The following is an 18,301-nucleotide window of genomic DNA, read 5'->3' as shown; positions in this document are numbered from 1 at the left end:
GGAGCTGGCACCAGCTAGAGAAGCTCCACCGAAGATGCTCTGGCTGCCCACCTTCCTCTGGTGCCAGAAAGCTTCTCGCTCCCAGGACTGGAAGAAACCCCCTTTGTGGCTAATTAAGGCTGCTTTGCTTTGTCCGATCGACTGAGAGCAAAGGGTGCTGCAGCAGCTCCAGCGGGGGCTGCAAAGCAATGGATGCAACACGGCCCCGCTGCCTCAGCCATTCATCAGGGACCGCAAAGTGTCAGAGGAGAGCTTGGGGAAAGGGCTGATAAGGAATTCCAGCAATATGAGATAGAGCAGGCAGGCCACAAGAGGGGTTAATCTCGCCAAACAAACAGGTAGGGCTCTGCAAATTATTCCCTCCTGTGGGAATTCTCCAGGCAGAACTGAAGTTATACTGGGGAGTAATGAGCTGAAAAAACCAAGGCAGAGGCATTTCAACCAGCAAAAGGCTGAGGCTCCTCTTGAGCCAAAGGCTGTTACTGGGTCTCCAGCAAGTTGGAGGGGCAGAGAACCCGAAAGAATTGCCCTGCCGATCACGGCCACAAACCAAGCCAGATATTTCAAGAATGGAAAACCGTCTGTGCCTCTTGCTTTACCCTGAAGGGCTCCCCCCACTCCCCCCACCCCACAGCCTCAGAAAGAATTCACTTCTCTGCACCTTTCAAATCACATCCAGATTTTCCCTGGCACGGGTTCCAAACTCACTTCAAAAAAAGGCAGCCCCAAATGTACACATAATTAATCCCAGCCCAGGGAGCAGCCAGCCACGTGGGCTGTTCCTAGGACAGGGAAGCAGGCATGGGAGACGGCGTTTCCAGGAGCCCTGCTCCTAGCATCTGCTTGGCAAAGTCCTGCACTGTGCGCATATCCTGGTGAAGAGAAGGGGGACCAGCAAAGTGCCTCCGGGGCTGTCCTGGGTATAGCATAAGCATGGAGTCCCATACGTTGTGAAACGAAGCCAAATTAAACAGTGCTCCTATCAAGACAGCCCCTTCCACTCCCACGGTTTGCGATCCTGCTGGAGCAGGAGCAAAATGTTCCCAAGGCCATTGCTTCTATGGCCTACAGTGCCATGCAATGGAGAAGAACGCAAGGCAGTTTGTTCAAAGACAGCTCAAAGGTCAGAAGCAGAGCAACTGCTTCAGTGCAGCACTTTGCTGGGGGTAACACTGTCCGCACGCCAGCAGCGTTAGCTGAAAAGGCAACCGTACTGATTGCGGGCTGCAAGCTAGCTTGGGACCGTCCACGCAACAGTGCTACAGCAGAGATGCCCATCTTGCTAGAGCAGAAAAATAGTAATTAGGACCCTTTCCCCATCTCCAGCTCTGATGAAGATGCAATGGGACTGGGGGAAGTCAGGTACTGCAGCTGGAAAAGGGATGAGTTGTCCTTGGCCTCCTTCACGGGGCCTTTGTGGGGAGCTATTAGCATCCCCACAGCTGTTCTGGGAGAAGAGCCCCGAAGTACGTGGGCAGCACTGATGCCCATGCTGAGCAGGTTAGCAGGCTGGGAAGGGAGTAGAAAGGAGGCATCATTCTGCTTTTGAAAACAACCTCACCGAACCCCCTTTCTCCTCCTCCCTTCTTGGGAGTTCACTATTGTCTGCAGCTAAAGCTTCCTAAAAAGCAATTTTACAGCCAAAGTTAGCTCAGCATCAGGCAACCCCTCCTTGCCGTGGCTCACGTTTCCAGCAAAGCAGACTGGCCAGGATCTGCTCCAGGCCACTCGGGCTGTACGAAGTTTGGAAGGCTCCACTCTCCTCATAAAAGCTGTTTCCTGAAAGATCTGGCACAGCCCATACACAGCGGGCCCAACTGAGCTCATTTGTTTTCTTAGTTCATTCTTTCCTGGGGTCTCCATATCATCATCTCCCAGCCAACAAGCGCGTAACCCTTAGTGTGGACTCTCGCAGGCGAGGATGGAGCTGCCTGGCACGATGGCCCCCGGGCCGGGCAGTGACAGGTCTCTTCTCTCTCACCAGCTGCTCCTGACTCTGCTCCAGGGACTGCAGTCGATGCCACGCATGGGCTGGGTGCCGCCAGCGCTGTTTCGAGGAGCCACTCTCAGCACCACATGAAGCTGGGCAGGCTGTGCCGGTGGCTCAAAGCCAGCAAAAGTAGCCAAGAGTCCACTTCAAATTCCCCTATATGGTGGCAGAGGCTTTTCAGGCGTGGTGCAGGAGCACTGCAATGCCCTGCCAGGCCAAACCGGACCCCACCAAGCTGTGCTACGGGATGACCGTGGTGCCAACACCAGGGAAGGGGCAACCCGTGGCCCCAAACCTTAAGTGCAATTGCTCTGCTCTGCTCCGCTTCGGAGGACCCAGCTTTATGACTCCACTTCAGAAGAGCTGAGTGGGCTGAAGGACTTGCAGTTACGAGAGCATGTTCTGATACCATCAGAGAACTACTTCAAAAGGTCCAAAGCCTCTAGAAATTTCCAAGAAGTCAAATCCTTGAAGCAAACATTAACAAAACGAAGCAACACAAAGCAGAGTTTCTGTGGGCTGGATGTTGTAACTACGGAGTAATGACGGAACTCTCTTCCCATTCCAGGAAACCAGCCTGACAGACAAACCCAGATGGCACCTTCTCAGGTCGTGGTGGCGACCTTGAGTTTGGGGTTTGCTAAGAAAGCCAGAGCTGCAGGAGGCACAGGGTCACAGGAGACATTTTTGAGAACTGCAGTGGCCGCAATGTCTAATGTTACTCTACAACGGACTTCCCAGAAAGCAGTGTACTTTCAGTAAACCACTGGAGCCAAATCTCCACTGGTAATGAAATTCAGATGCTAAAAATGTTGCTCAAAATGGGATTGGGAGCAAGCTACAGTACTCACAGAAGCTGAACATAATCAAATCCTAGCACATCTAAGCATACCAGAGCCACATTTTGCAGAGAAGGAGACCCAGGCTGTTTGCACCAAGCTCACCTGGATGGCACCCCTAGGCAGAGAGACGAAGTTTGGGTTGAGCTGTAAGTAACAAAACCCATCGCCATCCAAACTGGGAAGGCCAAGAACTGCTCCAGAAAGGAACCATCCTCTAGCACAGCCAGCAACTATTAAAAAAGCCTTCCCTTACCCCCAGGTGAAGCCCTCTTTCAGCTTGCAAGCCAGCTCACTGCGGGGTACGGCTCATCGTCCTGCGCCAGAGAAAGCCACCGGCTCCTGACCGCTCCGTGATGTGCAGCAAAGGCAGGAGGGCAAAGGCAACATGATTCCCGCTTCTTAATAACACAACGTCCCTGAAGCAAGAGGACTTCTGAAGCTGCCCCATGAGGACGGGCAGATGCAAGATTATCTATCTTTCTAGTGGCTACCTGCTGCTTGGAGGTAGGACGCCATCCCCAGTGCTTCTCACCACACCACCCCGTGCCCTGAGCTGGCACCTGAAAGAACAAGTGGTCAAGCTGCGGGTGCCAGCTGCTCGGCATCAATAGCCTCTCTCTTCTTAGCTATCGCAAGCCACTGCAGAAATGAAATGTCAAGAAAAATTTCTGGGACAAGCATGGACCAGCGGTTTTCCAAGTCAATGTGTGACTACCTCTGAAAACGGTGTTATTTAATCCTGCTGCAAAAAGGGGACCCAAGCAAAAGGGCAAATGTCTCCGCAGGGGACATGCACAAATGCACAAGCTCCTCTAGAGGACGGTCATCCTAACTCCCCAAAACTACTTTCTTACACAAGAGCCAGGCTTTATTTTCCAGCAACTTCAACGCCCTTTTTCCTCCAACGGAAATCCCAGTGACATGCCCCTTAGCGAAGGGAAACTATTTCAACACCAAGAAGAAGAAAGGAATATTGATAAGTGTGCTAGGAGAAGCAGTGCTCTGACCAGACTTCCCGAACCCAACTGTTGCCTTCCAAAAATAGCAGAATTTTGGTGGGAATTTTCTGCAAGTGCAGCACAGCCAAGCCGTATGTCCAATTTTTCCAAGTTATGCCCTTTGCCAATTTGGCTTCCATTTTTCCTCCCTACTCCTTGCTGGCAGAAGTACTGTACAGCAAGGGCTTTTCTGCTGTATTAATGTCAGGTGTGCTTTGCTTTTGCTGATGTTACAATGCAAGGACAAGCCAGAATCAGAAATCCCTCTATGGGAAACACAGACAAGATTCTCTTGCTCAAAAAGGAGCGTAAATAATTTTCTTCACGCCAGTCAGCGAAAAGCAAAGCCCACCAAGCGCCTTTATGTTCCTAGAAAAGCCAGGAGGCAGAGCACAGCGCAAAGGGCTGCACTAAATGGACCTGGCAGTCGCTGGAAGCGATTATGGTACCGTGACATTTCTAAATATGCCCATTAGCCACTTTGGGGTGGGGGTAAAGACCACTCTGCGGTCAAAGCCATTAGCTATGGGTGCATGAAAGTCTCCCAGGGCCCCCTCAGGGCGGGTGTTTTTGCAAGGCACATTAGCATTCTTTTTTTTCCCGTAGCAGCCCCAAGCAGTTCCCCGCACCACAAAGTCTGCGATGGACCATTGCATCTGTTCCTTGGGCACACAAACGCTCAGCTGCACGTTGGGCTGGCAGGGCACACGTCAGGCCACAGAAATCCTCTTTAGGCAACCAGTCCCGAACGTCACGGGAGGAAGCCAAGGCTGTCAATCAGCTTGACTTAACATGTGGAGTTCAATTGTTATTTCCTTCTCTCTGGATGGCCCTTTGAGTTGCCCGGGACAGGAAAAACAGCGTACGAGCAGTTCCCGGGGAGCCTCACACCACCCTCAGCCCTGTGCTGTGCTGGCCAGACCCCTTCCCAAAACAAGCAGGCTGCTGCGGGGTTGCTCCTGGCAGAAGCTGTGCAAGCAAGGTTGCTGTGCTGAAGTCCCCCGTAATGCTTTCTGGAGCGAGAGAGAATAACGGAAGGGTTTAACGCTCGCTGGGCACATTGCTAACAAATACAGCTGTTTTAATGGACACGGTGCAGGCCAAGAACTTGCTATTGCTCAGATGGTTCAGGAGATAAGAGCTAAAGCACGTGTATGCTCACACATGTACTGGGAAAAAGCTCCTGCCATGCCAAACCCAGTGTGGCTTTTGCTGGAGCGTACTTGCCTACCTGGCAGAAAGGGGATGATCCTTTGCTTGGGGTCCTTCTGCCCTCCTTCCATTGGAAACTTGTCCAGCATTTGCATCTAGAAAAGGAAATGCAAGAGAGGTGATTAAAGGCAGTGATTAACTTGCACGACACAAGGCCCCTCCCCAGGAGGAGGTGAAGCCCGGTCTCCAAACCAGCAGCGTCCTAGACATGGCTCACAGCACCGCCGGCCAGGGCGCAGCGACCCGCAGCACCGAGGGAAGCACATCCAAAGCAGGGCCAGAAGCACAAGATCTTAGCGTCATCTCCGCTGTTTTCAAGACACTTCTCGACACCGATGTTGCTCATCACTATCATTCTGCTCAGCACGGGTGATTTATGTAACCCGCATTTCTGCAACTATTAAGTTTCATCCCGATGGACCTCAGTCAGTAGATCTCAGAAGATCCTTAAAAAAAGGCATATTTTAAGCTTCTCAGCGCAAGCATAGCACAGCACTGACACAGTTCCTGGACTACAGCTGACTTGGACCCACAGCACCGACTCATGCTTGCCTGCAAAAGGCCATAAAGTTATACGTCAAGTTTGGGGAACGCTTTGTGCTGCACAGGCTTTGAGGGATGAGTGTTTTATGGGATCTTCAGCATTAAACAAACAATTTCCTGACTGATGCAACTGCACTTTGTGGGTTTAGTCAGCAAAGGGAGGCGATAACCAGCTCCTGCTCTCGCTGGGTGCCTGCACTGGTGCTTCAGCACATGCACACGACTTCCCTGCAGCTGCTGGGATGCTTAATACCGATGCCCTGGCAGGATCCACATCCTCAGCATTTCCTTTATTTGGTCTTGATGGAAAACACCCTTTGGGCTGGGCTTTGCACTTTACAGAAAGCAGAAGAGGAGAAAGAGCATGCCCAGCCATCCATCCAACCACTCAGATGCTCCCTCCCTTGGAAGGAATGGGAGGGAGATACAAACTCTCCCTTGTTTTCTCTGGGGCATGGATCTGAGCTCTGCGTCCCATCACCTGAAGAGCCCCCTGGTCCCCAGGGTATTTGAAATGAGTCTTGCCCTCTTCTGTTGGAGCTATCGCACTCTCCATAAACAATTAAGCACTTACGGAAGCACTGGAGACAACCTGCCCAGGGAGCGTCCCGAGCACCTACAAAGCCTAAACAGCCATTCTCCTCTGGCACAATTAATATTTAAAGTATTCCACGCAAAGAGGAACCTGTGCAACGAGAGAGCCCGAGCCATTCCTCCCGCGAGAGGCACCTGCAGGCAGCCCTCGCCCAGCCTGGCTGAGGACGGGCGGCACCCAGCACCCAGGCGCGCGGGCCACGCTCCCTCCTCTCTGCTGCTCCGCCACCTAACACCGGGAGCCCCTTCGCCGCAGGGAGTCCCTGCAGGGCCAGACGCCGGGGTCCCAGCACCCCTGGGGACGCGTCCCACCTGGCTCCCTGCTTTTCATGGCTCCTGCTCCTTGGCGCCTATTTTTCCACATGCTTTTTACAGGAGGTCTCTGCTCCGAGCTAAGGGCTGTGGACTCCTCCACTGTGAGGCACGAGCTTGTTTAAAGTGCTGTAACGCTAAAGCCAAGCCCTGTTTGTCGACACAGCCCTCCGCACCCCTGCACATGCAATACTTGCATTTTTTTTTCTTGGATCTCAAATGCACCAGGATAAAATTCTTGAGGTTTAGTGGAGAGGGGACAGAAGGAAGAAGGTATTTTTCCTACGTTTTGAGGAGAAATAAAAACCTCTCCCAATACTCTCAAAGACAACAGGAAAACCAAAAGCAGCTCTCAAATATTCTCTTCAAAATGAAAACAAGACATCTCAAACCCAGGATGACACTAAGCACAAACGGGCCCTGTTTACAGCTTCTTCTCAAAACAAATTTTAAAGGGTTTACAACAAAGAAAATGACTCCAGACTCAGCAATAACCGGGGACCGGGGTGACGTTACCAGCAGCCACGAAGCAAGCCCGAGCGCGGCCGAGGGAGGACTCGCCGGCAGGCTCCCCACGGCAGGCTCCCCACGGCAGGCTCCCCGGGCACGCAACGGCCTCCTGCTTCCCTCAGTCCACAGAAATAAAGGATGACACCGCATCCCCGTTACCCTGCAAAACACCCGTGTGTGCCACAGCGGAGAGGTGCCTCTGGCCCCGCTCCTCCTGCGGGGAAGGACTTGGGAAAGCTTGTGACTGGCGAAGGGTGAGCAAAACAAATCACAAGCGCCGCACATCTGATTGCTGTTAAGCAACGCAATACTTGAGTCACTGGAAGCTTTCCCCTCCTCTCATTTTTGAACACGAGCTGAGGATCTCTCTCTCCCGAGAGCACTGAGAGCCTCCAAGGCACAAACGGGGCAAGCTGTGTTTTCTCCCGTACGCACGTGCCTGGGCTGTGCCTCTGCCCAGATCTGCTCCCAACCATGTGATCCCACCAAACCCGGCCAGAACTTCAGCCCAGAAGTTCTCCACGTCCTTTTTCTTGACTGAAAGTGCCTCTCGCAGTGGCTGCTCAGCGAGCAGGAGGCGGCGTGGGGACCCTGTCCCTGCAGCCACCCCGCTCCCCTCCAGCCCAGCCCAGAGCCACCAGCACCACCCAGCCTGAGCAGACCCTGCACCGCCTGCCGTGGGTTGGTACCATTACGCCCGTGCACTCACAAGCTATTTTTCTCTTGCTGGAGGGAGGAGAAGAGGTTGCAAGGTGCCTGGAGTTCTCTGGCACGCACAAAAGGAGGAGAAGGTGGGGAAGGAGCAAGGCAGAGGGGTCGGTCCCATGGATCCCACCCAGCCTGGCTGCCACCACGCAGCTCCGGAGCAGGCAGCAGCAAGCACCAGGTCATCAGCTTTACTAGGCACCAGCCTGTGGTTGAAGGACAGCTAAAAACCTGCTCCAGAGAAAACAACCCCAGCGCTGGCTGTAACCATGGCAGGGAGTTTGTGTGACACAAGAGCACCCATCTACAGAAATCCGGTCTGTGGGTCACGGGCTGACGGCTCTTCTGTAGCACTACACGCCATAAAGCTGCAGCCAGGAAAAGGACGGAGCAGCAATGGGAAAAGGTCAGCTCCAGAGCGGAGAGATGCTCCAGAGACCCAGAGGAAGCCAGCCGGCAGGTCTCTAGGTTTTGAGGCTCCCCGTACCCTTTCTGGCCAATCTCGCTTCTGCTGATTTTGCAGGATGGGGGCTACAGCGCAGGTTGTTACAGTGCTCTTCCCCAGGAAAACCAAGGAGACCAGGCAGAGCCCTGGAAAAGGGATGGAAAAAGGGTAAAGGTGCAGCAACCCCGCAAGCCCCGGGGGAGGGACGCACAGACAGGCATCAGAAGACGGTCTGCAGGAGCGAAGGCACGGCAGCGACACGGCAGGGCAGGTTTCCTGGGAGAGCACCCTTCTCCCCAGCCTCGGCAGGGAAACGTGTTCCCCAGCAGGCAAGGAATTGTGGAAGGGAGGCGGTCGGCACAGGGAGACTCCCACAAATCAGCGAGGTTTTCCATCCAAGCTCCAAAGGAGACTGCTCACTTCACATTCCCAGAAGGGAGGACTTGCCTGGCCATCCGAGATGCCGGGGAGAGGGGGAGACGGGGCAGGCGAGAGGCAGGCAGACACACAGCCCTTCAGAGCGCAGCTATCCCGGCCGAGCATGGGAGAGCACAGAGAGGCCAAGAGCCAGTCTGGCTCTCAGCAATGCACTCAGTCAGGTCAGGAAGAAAAACAAAGGGAAAAAAGAAACAATAACCCTATTGTTTCCCCCCTTCCAAGATTATGTTAAAGTATTTGTGACAATCTTAAAAAAAAAAAAAAATTGGAGCGGATGCAGTTTAAAGCGTTTTGGTGTGCTTCTATTATGCAGGAAGCTGTTGCCTCACGCTTTTCACCAGTTCCTTTGCAGTAATGCTGGACGGGAGGGGATCGCACGCTGCTGGGCCCTGGTCCCCTGAGCCAGGGCTGGGGCAGGGACGCCCCAGCGGCGTATCCGACCCGCAGCGGGGCTGCCCCAACCACACACCAGGACACGGCACAGAGCCACGTGCATCCTGCTATTTCTCCGCCACCAATTTATCTTATCACTTAGCTGTTTTCCTTATTAACCCAGAAATGTCTGGGCAGCGAGCCCTTCTGGAGCGAGCCACGGCTGAAGGTCTATGCACATCATGGGAGCACACCGTCCCCACGGCCGAGCTGCCCATTAACGGGGCAGGCGATAACGCCGGCAGGGCCACCCGGGGAGAGGCGGCCCGGCAAAGGCAGCTTTGTATCAACAGCTAACACATTGGCAGACAGCTTCCTCATTAACAGGAAATTCGTAAGATAATATCCTAATCGAATCAATGAAGAGTGCCGCGGGCTGCAGGGGATCCTAGGGAGAGGGGGATGTATGGGCTCAGCAGTGTTCCTGGGAAGCAGAGCACTCAGGAAGGGCTTTGCCCAAGTAAGAGCCGATGGTGCAATGCCAGCGGGATTGCCTGCTGGAGGAGCAGGGCCCCAGGTCTAACAGCCTGCGAACGGGCCCTGTCCCTTCCCGGCCAGAGCCTCTGAGAAGTCTCTGCAAAAAAAAATAAAACCTCAAGCCAAGTGCCGGTGGGTAATCAGGTGTGTCATCACTTCGCTGCTTCTCCCCTGCTTTCCACAGTAAAGTGGAAAAGTTTTCCCCTCTAAAATATAAAGGCAAGGGGAAAAAAAAAATATTTTTCATTTAAATCTGATCTGGTGGAAAGAAAAATGTCACGGTGAAATGGTAAAGAGAGGTCCTGCCTTCCCCCGGTAACGATGAACCAGAGGGCACAGGACTGCTCTGGCAGCAAGTCCTCTGCAGCCGGGGGGCTGCGGGATTTGCTTTTGTCAAGCTGCTCCAAAGCCCAGGCTCTCCACTGCTGAGGGTCAGGGCTTGCGGGGCACCTACCAGGGCTGCAGGAGGGAAGGAAAGCCTTTGCCATCTCATGGAGGGGATGGTGGGTCACCTCACTGAACAGCAAGATATACCAGCACGGGCTGGGGGGTGATGAAACACCCAGGCGAGGAGAACAAACTCTTCCACTCTTGCACAACGCCAGGAGCCAGGCCGTGAGCTGTAATCACAGGCACGGAGCAAGGGAAGTTCCCCCTTCTCTTATCAACAGAGTTTGCTTTGGCTGCATGATGGAGGTTCGGTGTAAAACCACGTTCCTCCTCCTTGGTCTAGCGAGTGAGAGCTGACCTAACCCATGCCTCCACCAGACATGTCCGTTATCCGGAGCAGAGACGTCAGCTTTTGACACCACCCGAGAGGAAAATGGAAAAAAAAAACCAGTTCAACAAAAGGCTTCAGAGTCCGGCTGAGTGCGTGGCAGCGGAATCACAGGAGACGCTTTGTGAGAGCAACAGCCTCCCCACTGAGAGAAGGCAGCAGCTTGCCAAGGGGGCAAAATGGGTCCGAGCCAAGCCTGCTCTCATCCCGCACTCCGAAACTCCCCATCAGCCCTGTCCCTTGTGCGAGGGGGAATGCCACAGGCAGCCGGACTGACCGTGTGCCCCGCTGTCCCTGTGGCGGCGAACTCCTTGACTGCTCACCTTGACCTCCACGCGCTGAGCGGGGCATTACTCGGGTCTCCTGTCCGAGGGTCAGCATCCCACTGATCTCCAAACGCAAGGGGAAAGGGACGCAGGTCCAGCAACCGCCTGCTGTTATGGCAGCACCCCGGCGGCGCGGGGACATGATGAGGGACACAGCTGCGCGCTGAGAACCAGAGGCTGTGCAAACGGGCTCCTGCAGATCAAAGTGCCCTCGTGCCCCGGAGCCAGCTGGTTCGGGGAACATCTGCCAAGCAGATAGTCTGGGAAGGAGAACAACATCTGGCAGTGGCTCACAGGCTACTGATGTTTAGTCTCCTTGCGATCCTACGAGAGGGACCTTCATTGCATCCACATGGACTGTCCATGAGGCAACGGGATGAAAACACAACAGCCCGGAAAAAAGAAGGACCAACGTGGAGCAAGCTCAGATCCCAAGTGTGGCGATACCGAGCTCGGGAGGTCAAGGCTGGGGAAGGACTCACTCTACTGGTGCGGCACCACGTAATGCCCGTTCAAGGGCCAAAGGGAGCAGGTTGTTCAAAGGCAGCAATGGGAGCTGAAGGGCCGCACAACTGAGCGGTTTCTTGATGACCACAGTTTCTCCCCAGTCCCTGCTTTTCTGGTGCAAGGGATGAGCTCAAGGGCACTTTACACATTACCAGGCAGAGGCAGTCCTGACCTCCTCAGCCCTAGGAAATGGCATCACAGAGGCTGGATTGTGAAAACCTGATGGAAAACTTTAAGCATCGCTCAGCAATAGACAAAAAAGAATTAACGGAGGTCAGAGAAAAAAAGGGCTACACAAATTGGCAGCAGCTGCCACCACTGCAAGAGAAATTTCCTACGAACTCACGGGAAGCACTGGACAGAGGGAGCCGCTGGTGGCCGCAAGCAGCCCACTGGCACGGAGAGGGCCCCCAGCCCTGGGCAGCCCCCGCACCCGCTGATTCTCCGAGCGGCAGCCTCAGCGGTGCGCAGCGCCAGCTTCAGCCGTCGAGGCCACGACGGGCACTGTGCGCTCACCGGGGCTGCCGGCACTCCCAGCGAAGGAGGCACTCAGCCCCAAGCATCCAACCCCTAAAAGCCGGTATTAACCTCGGTGTAAGGAGCCCCTGTTTTATCACCCAGCCTTGAAACCTTAAACCCCCAGAAATCACTAAAAGATTATCATGTTTGTGTATTAGCGATGAGAGGATGGGAGGTTCTAGTCGCCAATATCACCATCGCAACCAGTGCCATGTGCTAATTGCAGCAGATGGGCGAAAGAAAGAGTCATGGAAGGAGAAAGAGAAATACCCTCATCTCCAGATACGTCTGTCTCTGGTCGAGCCAAGCCTTGCTCTCTACGGAGATTTCTGCGTCTGTTCTGTGCTCATCTACAAAGCGCGTCTCCAAAAGCATTAAAAATATCATGTTTTAAGACATCTGAAGCCTACATGTTTTCAAAAGCAACAAGTAGCTCCAGGTGCCCACTCAGAGGCACCCAGAAAGGAACCAGAGGGCGGACAAAGCCTCACGTTCCCCAAACCCAGCTCCAGTAAGGCCTCAGGTGAGACACCCCGAGATGGTGGCATCCAGAATCACCACCCATTTTTGGGTGGCCCACACAACTCCTGAAAAGCACTGCTTGCTTTCCCTCCTTTTGTAAGCCTCTCAAGAATAAATTTGGGAGAGACTAAGGAGAGAGTTTAGTGTTTAAAAAAAGAAAAAAAAAACAACAAACTCAAATGTGGAGAAGAGCACCAAGCAATCTCCATTAACACAGCCCCCTCACGGAGCTGCTGATCCCTCTGTCTGCTTCTTGGGTGACTAAAATATACTGCTTTTTACATTCGATTCATTGGTGCTGAATCCTGGAAGTCATCATTCTCTTTACAGTGCTTTACTAATGCATTTTCCACTTAATTTCTGGTAATTGCAGCCTCTAGATGGCATTAGGCTGGGTAGGCAGGGCCCAGACTGCACAGAGGAGCACAGAAAGCTGCAGCACTCCATGCAGGCACCAGGAGCAGAGCATTAATGCCACCAAACAACCCGTAGGCATCCATAATTCACCAGGGCGACCCAGCTGTGGGAAATGACTCTCGCCAGTAGACGTGCTTGGGAACAGAGCAGCAATGCCCGGGGGTGACGCTGGTCTGTGCCGCTTCCTCTTCCCCATCCTGTCCATGGGAACGTCCCTCCAGCACCGCCGGGGCTGTGTCACACCGGGAAGTACGCCTGCAAGGAGCCTCGGCACGGGAGCAGGGAAGAGCTGTGCCTCCTGCCCCAGCCTGGTGCCAAAGACCGCAGAACCACCACCACAACCATCGCCGGAGCTGTCACGGCAGCAGCAGCCGCAGGGAAGGCTGCAAAGATGATGCATGTTCACCCACATCCTCCTCCCTAGCATCCCAAAGCAGACATGCTCGGAAGGCTGGGAAGTCATGAGATTTAGCTTCTGTTGTGGAAATGGAAACAGCAGTGGCGAAATACCAACACATTTGCCCTATTTCATGTGTTGAGCAGCTGAGGTGCAGTGAGGGGGAGGGCTGTGCTCAAATACTCCAACCAGACCTAGTTTCACATCTAACACGGTGCTTCACACCAAGAGGTAACCTTCAGTCAAGCGTTTCAGCGACGGGTCGCAGAGAGACTTTACGTGCGTGCCGTCCCACTCTGAGCTGCACGCTTGCCAAAACCTCGGGATGACTTGTCCCTACCTTCTCCCCCAAATAGCTCATGATCTGATTTCTCTTCAACCCCTCCTTTCCCAAAAACCTTCCCCACTCCAGACGAGAAGCAGACCAGCGTACATTCCTTCCCTGAAATTAATGCAAAGTTTTAAATCTGTGGCAGGCCCAAACGTGACGAGACAAAGGAGGAGGCATTTGAGCTACAGGCAGGGCTGCGAAAGCTGCAGTCCTACCACTTGGGAGAGCACTGCTGGTCAGAAACACCAGCCTCATGATCCTCCTCTTGCATCAGACTTCTTGCTAACTGTCTGTTTTCCCTGCTGGTCCTTCCCTAAACACAAATCCCATCTTCCAAGCAAGCACAGTCAGCAGAAAGGCCAATGTGGAGAGACTTTTGTCTGCACGTGAAGGAGGATTTCATCCTGCTTGGGTTCATGGTGGTGTCCATCAAGAGCAGCTCCACAGCAGCCAGCGCAATTACACAGGTGGAAAATGAGACACTGCAAACCCCTGAGGTTTAAATGCCAAAACCAGGGTCTCCATAAGAAACAGATATGCCTTAGTCCTTAGCATGACCATGTTCCTTTCCACCTGACAATAAAGCTCTCTGCCTAGCAGAGACAGAAGCTGATGGAACCGTGGAGCCCCAGGGGACAGCCCCGCGGACAGCACGAACCAGCCCAGCTCCTGCATGAACCCACCAGTGTCCCCACCAGCATCGCCACCCCACCTCCTGCTGCACCAGCAGCATGCCTCCCTTACGGAGCACGCTGCCCCTGTACTCCTCCATTTAGAGAAAGGGGGGGATTTAAAGACGCCAAGTTCAGTGGTGCCCAAAAGCCCAAGCTGGGCTGCTGCGGCGAAGCACCGGGGCGGGCGCAGGAGCCTGGCACTGCCACCACCTGCATGGTGGCAGGAGAGGACCTGGAGCACTTCTGAGCTCAGACAGTCCTCGCCAGAGGGCTGGAGCTCGCCAAGAAACTCCACTTATTGCAAAACCAGAATGCTGCCGTTAAGCGCTGTCTGATGGAGGAGTTAATGCACTTAACAGGGAAGGGCTGAGCCAGCACCGAGCAGCAGAGCTGGGGTATGGGGAGCCCCACGAGGAGCCTTCGGGACTGCATAAAGCAAGATGCAGTGCGGCTCCAGGGGGAACGCCGTCCTAACCCAGGATATTCGCCCTTCGCCAGGGCCCGGAGCCAGCAAACACAGAGGCACCGCGGAGGAGCCCCAGCAGCAGGCAAAGTGCAGCAACCCTGCTGCTTTCTGTGCTTTTAAACGTGAGAATGCAGATTGCACACAAAATTCAGCCCAAACCACATACCTTGAACTGCACCTGCTTGTTTAGGATCCAGCCAGGACAGAGGGAGATCGAGCAATGCCAAGGTTTTCCAGCATAACTAAACCTCTAAGGAGCACGAACCTTGACAGCGCCCTAATCTTAGAGCTCTTCTCTAAGCGTCATCTCACCACAGAGAGACAAAGGGAGAAAACCCGAAAAGCCTCTGGCCAAATTCACTGACTGATAAAAACCACCCCGGTTTTGGGGCTTAAAGCAGCCACCTGTTGGCAGGTGGGAGGCAGCCGCCCCGCGCGGGGAACCCCAGCGCTCCCCGCGGACTTTCCACGTGGATTTTGTTATCTCCTGAAGGTGGGCGCAGGGGTGTGAGGGGGAGAGGAAGGGAACTGGAAAATGCTGATTTGCCAAGAAGAAAGATCAGCAGACGAGTATCCATTTCAATTAACAGTTCAATCTGAGCGGCAAAACCTAACTGCTAAAATTAAAAGGACTTTTGTTATGTTTTAAGTGACTCATCAAGGGGAAAGCTTTTTTTTTATAAAAATAATAGTGAAAAACCAAGAGAACATTTTACACATACTGAACTGAGTTTCCTTCTTTGCTAAAATTTAAACACTAACTTTCCTCCCAGCTTCAGATGAGGAAACCTCACCGTTCTGAAGAGCTGCCCAGCTGGCTTGGCGCTCTGCAAGGCCGGCCACAAAGCCTTCTTCAGTGGCCGTTTCATCAGCCATTTTCAGCATGCGTGCCTGCAGTTAAATAATACGGGATTGCAACGTTCTGTTGACCGAGACTGGGTGAGAACTCCAAGATTTTGGGTCCTTACCAGAGGTGCTGGCAGTTTCTATCCCCCAGTGCTCCCTGGAGCAGGAAAGGGGCAATGCCCGCTGCCAGCAGCGGCTCTACAGGCAGGAATTCTCAGGTAGGGAGGAAGACCCACAACTTAATTTTCTAAAAAACATTTCCTCCATTTCTCAGCAATATTTCTTCCTAAAAAAAAAAAAAAGGAAAAACAAACCAACCAAAAAACCCCAAATGGCAGCTCCACTCTGCAAGGCTGAACACCTGGCCAGCCCCCACCAACCGCTCTGCAGCGCCTGGGGCAAGCTGTCCACCCTCCCGAGCGCGAGTCTGCACAACGCGGCTGAACCAACCGAGCTGTCGTCTGCAGCACAAGACAGGCAGAGGTCCCACCCCCACCCTCCTCCTCCTCATTCCTGGCCCTCCCAGAGCCACTCCAAGCTTGCGGGGACGTGGGCTGGTTTGCTGCCAGCTTGGGGAGGGGGGATCAGCCCCAGAGGGGTCCCAAACCTCTCTGCACCCAAACCGCTTGCCGAGGGAGGCATTTCTCAAAGCCTGCTATGACAACACATCTTTCTCTCTGAAAAGGCCAAGCATCAGATCACGGCTCACAGTAAATGATCAGCGAGCCAAGCCTGCAGAGGAAAATGGGAACATAAGGAATTCTCCATAAGGTGCACGACAGCACCTTGCGTATTAAAATATACCTGGCTTGGCTAATTTAATATGGTACCATCACTGAAAAATGGCATTTGAATGAAAGCTTTTTCTTGCCCAAGCCCTAACTAGTCCGTCAAAGGCACTTTTAAAACAATAAATCCATCAACCTGAATTATACCTCCCAAACCTAATCTCCAAGATCTAATTGCCACACTGCCAGGTAAAGACAGCCATAAACATCATTTGTAATTCACTGCTCGGTGACTCACCCCCGTTGCAATGGCCTCAAGATATGGTACCAGTAAGGCAGAAAGGCTCAGGGAGGTGGAATTAAGATAGGGAAACGTTGGCTCGCCTCATACCACCAGATCACAAGGGAGACCATTTTCCACGTAGGTTATTGCTCACATCGCAATCCTAGATAACACCAGAACATAAAAGTTACCATAAAACAGGGTGTAGAGCAGCATCCCACAGCCTGGGGATGCGTGGGAGCCGCGAGGTGATGGGAAGATGAGCAGAAGGGGTGACATGCATCCAGCAGCATGGCAACCCCCCCGCGGCGGTGCAGAAGCAAAGCCTCAGCCGCTGGCAGGAAAACCACGGAGTCGCCGCAGCACGGCGGAGGGGACGGGCTGGCTGCCGGAGCCCTACAGCATCCACCCGCTGGCACCACATCATGTTTTCCCCTCTCCATTTTCTGGTTAACAGGGTCCCCCTCCCCGCTGCCGGCCGGCTGGAAGGCATGAATCACGGAGGAAGGGCAGATCCCGCACACCCCTCCTTCCCTCCCTGCGAGGTCTCCCCTAGCCCAGCCAACGGAGCAGCCTCGCTGCCGCTGGCACAGACCTGCCTTCCTCATCCCTCCCTGCCGCATGCCCAGGAAAAGTCTGTGCTGGATCCCAGGGATGGGAACGAGGAGCCAGGCAAGCCTCAGGGCAGAGAGCATAGGAGAAGGGAAAAAAAACGTGCAAGTAAAGCAAGAGGAAAGGAGCATCGCTTCTCAGATGGAGCAGAGCACTGGGAAGGGAGAGTAGGAGGTTAAATTCTTCCCTTGTCCCCAGGCCCACTGGGACCCCAGGGAGATCATTGCAGAGGTCCACGCTCTTGGAGAGGTGACTCCAAGACTGCAGGACGTCCTTCACCGAAAGCGCTTTCCGCAGCCAGCGTGGGAGCGGTGATTTACAGCACCGTGGTAGACCTGCAACAGCCTGATGCAATTGAATGAAAGGCACAGAAAAGAAGTGAGAACTCAAAACCGCGGAAAAACACATCATCCCTTCAGCGTTATCATCTCCCTCGGCAAGGGCAGGACAGGCCCAGAACCACCATCTCCCGTTGTCTCTCCCAGCTCTTATTTCCATCTCCCACTTACTATAAAACTGCACAGATGCTCCCACTTCTTCGATGCCCATGATGTGTGCGGTGCACGCTAGGGTCCACGCTATATCATACAGACTTAGCAGGATAAACGGGCCCTGGCCATTTTACTAAAAATTCGGCATTCTTAGATACAGGCTCCTTTGCACTGATTTACTGCTATCCATCCTCAGCTCCTCCCCAGGCAGCATCAATCAGCTTGAAACTGGTTCGTTTCAGATCCAGGGCTGCTGCCACACGCTATAAATTGCAGGTCTTTCCACCAGGAAACTGAGCTGCATTAGATTGATTAAGGCACGGCGGAGACGCTGGGGCTCGCGTCAGCCCAGACCCACGCAAACCTCACCAAAACCCCCAGCCACAACCGGCTCCAGGCAGGTACCAGCAGCGGGGCCCTGGGCACCTCCCAGGCACCGAGCCCACGGGCAGTGGGCAGGAGAGGGGCCACCGGTGAGCTCCTGCCCTCCTGGGGATCCTGCTCAGCCCTCCCAGCCAGGGGACAGCTGAATTTCCAGGGCTTTTTCATTAAGTAGCTGGGGAGGGGAAGGGCCTTAGCTCACCCCTGAGACAGGGAGAGGGGTGTAACCCCTCGCCTCGTGTTACAGGACACCACCACATTACCAAAAGCCTCACCAAATAAAACCACGCTGGATCGTCAGCAAGAGATCTTAGCTCTGTCCCCGAGGAGCTGTTTTAATTGCCCCATCTTTCTGCCTCCCCCCTCCAGGGGTTACCCTCAGCACAGCTCCCCTCCGGATCGCACCCACCAAGCGATGCTTCCCGCCGGGTGCTCTTCCCCCGGGGCTGGGAAGCAAAGGCTGCGAACGCCGTCTCCTCCGGCTGCTCCGCCAGGCTTCAGAGGGGAGGAGGCCAGGGGTGCCAA

General features: G+C 54.0%; 1 protein-coding gene across 4 annotated transcripts in view; it reads right to left on the bottom strand.

Annotated features, from left to right (window-relative positions):
* SH3PXD2B (SH3 and PX domains 2B) overlaps positions 1 to 18,301 on the bottom strand; it is a 78,327-nt gene that overhangs the window by 39,906 nt on the left and 20,120 nt on the right. For all 4 annotated transcript variants that reach the window (XM_087754074.1, XM_087754075.1, XM_087754072.1 and 1 more), the window contains exon 3: positions 5,062 to 5,137. In XM_087754074.1, the coding sequence (XP_087610200.1) occupies positions 5,062 to 5,137 (76 nt within the window). The remainder of the gene's footprint in view (positions 1 to 5,061; positions 5,138 to 18,301) is intronic.

Source organism: Nipponia nippon, unplaced genomic scaffold, assembly GCF_047370975.1.
Source record: "Nipponia nippon isolate SJK-2023a ecotype South Korea unplaced genomic scaffold, ASM4737097v1 scaffold_17, whole genome shotgun sequence".
NCBI classification, from domain to species: domain Eukaryota; kingdom Metazoa; phylum Chordata; class Aves; order Pelecaniformes; family Threskiornithidae; genus Nipponia; species Nipponia nippon.
The sequence above is the reverse complement of the archived record's forward strand: the minus strand, read 5'-3'. Positions and strand labels throughout refer to the sequence as shown.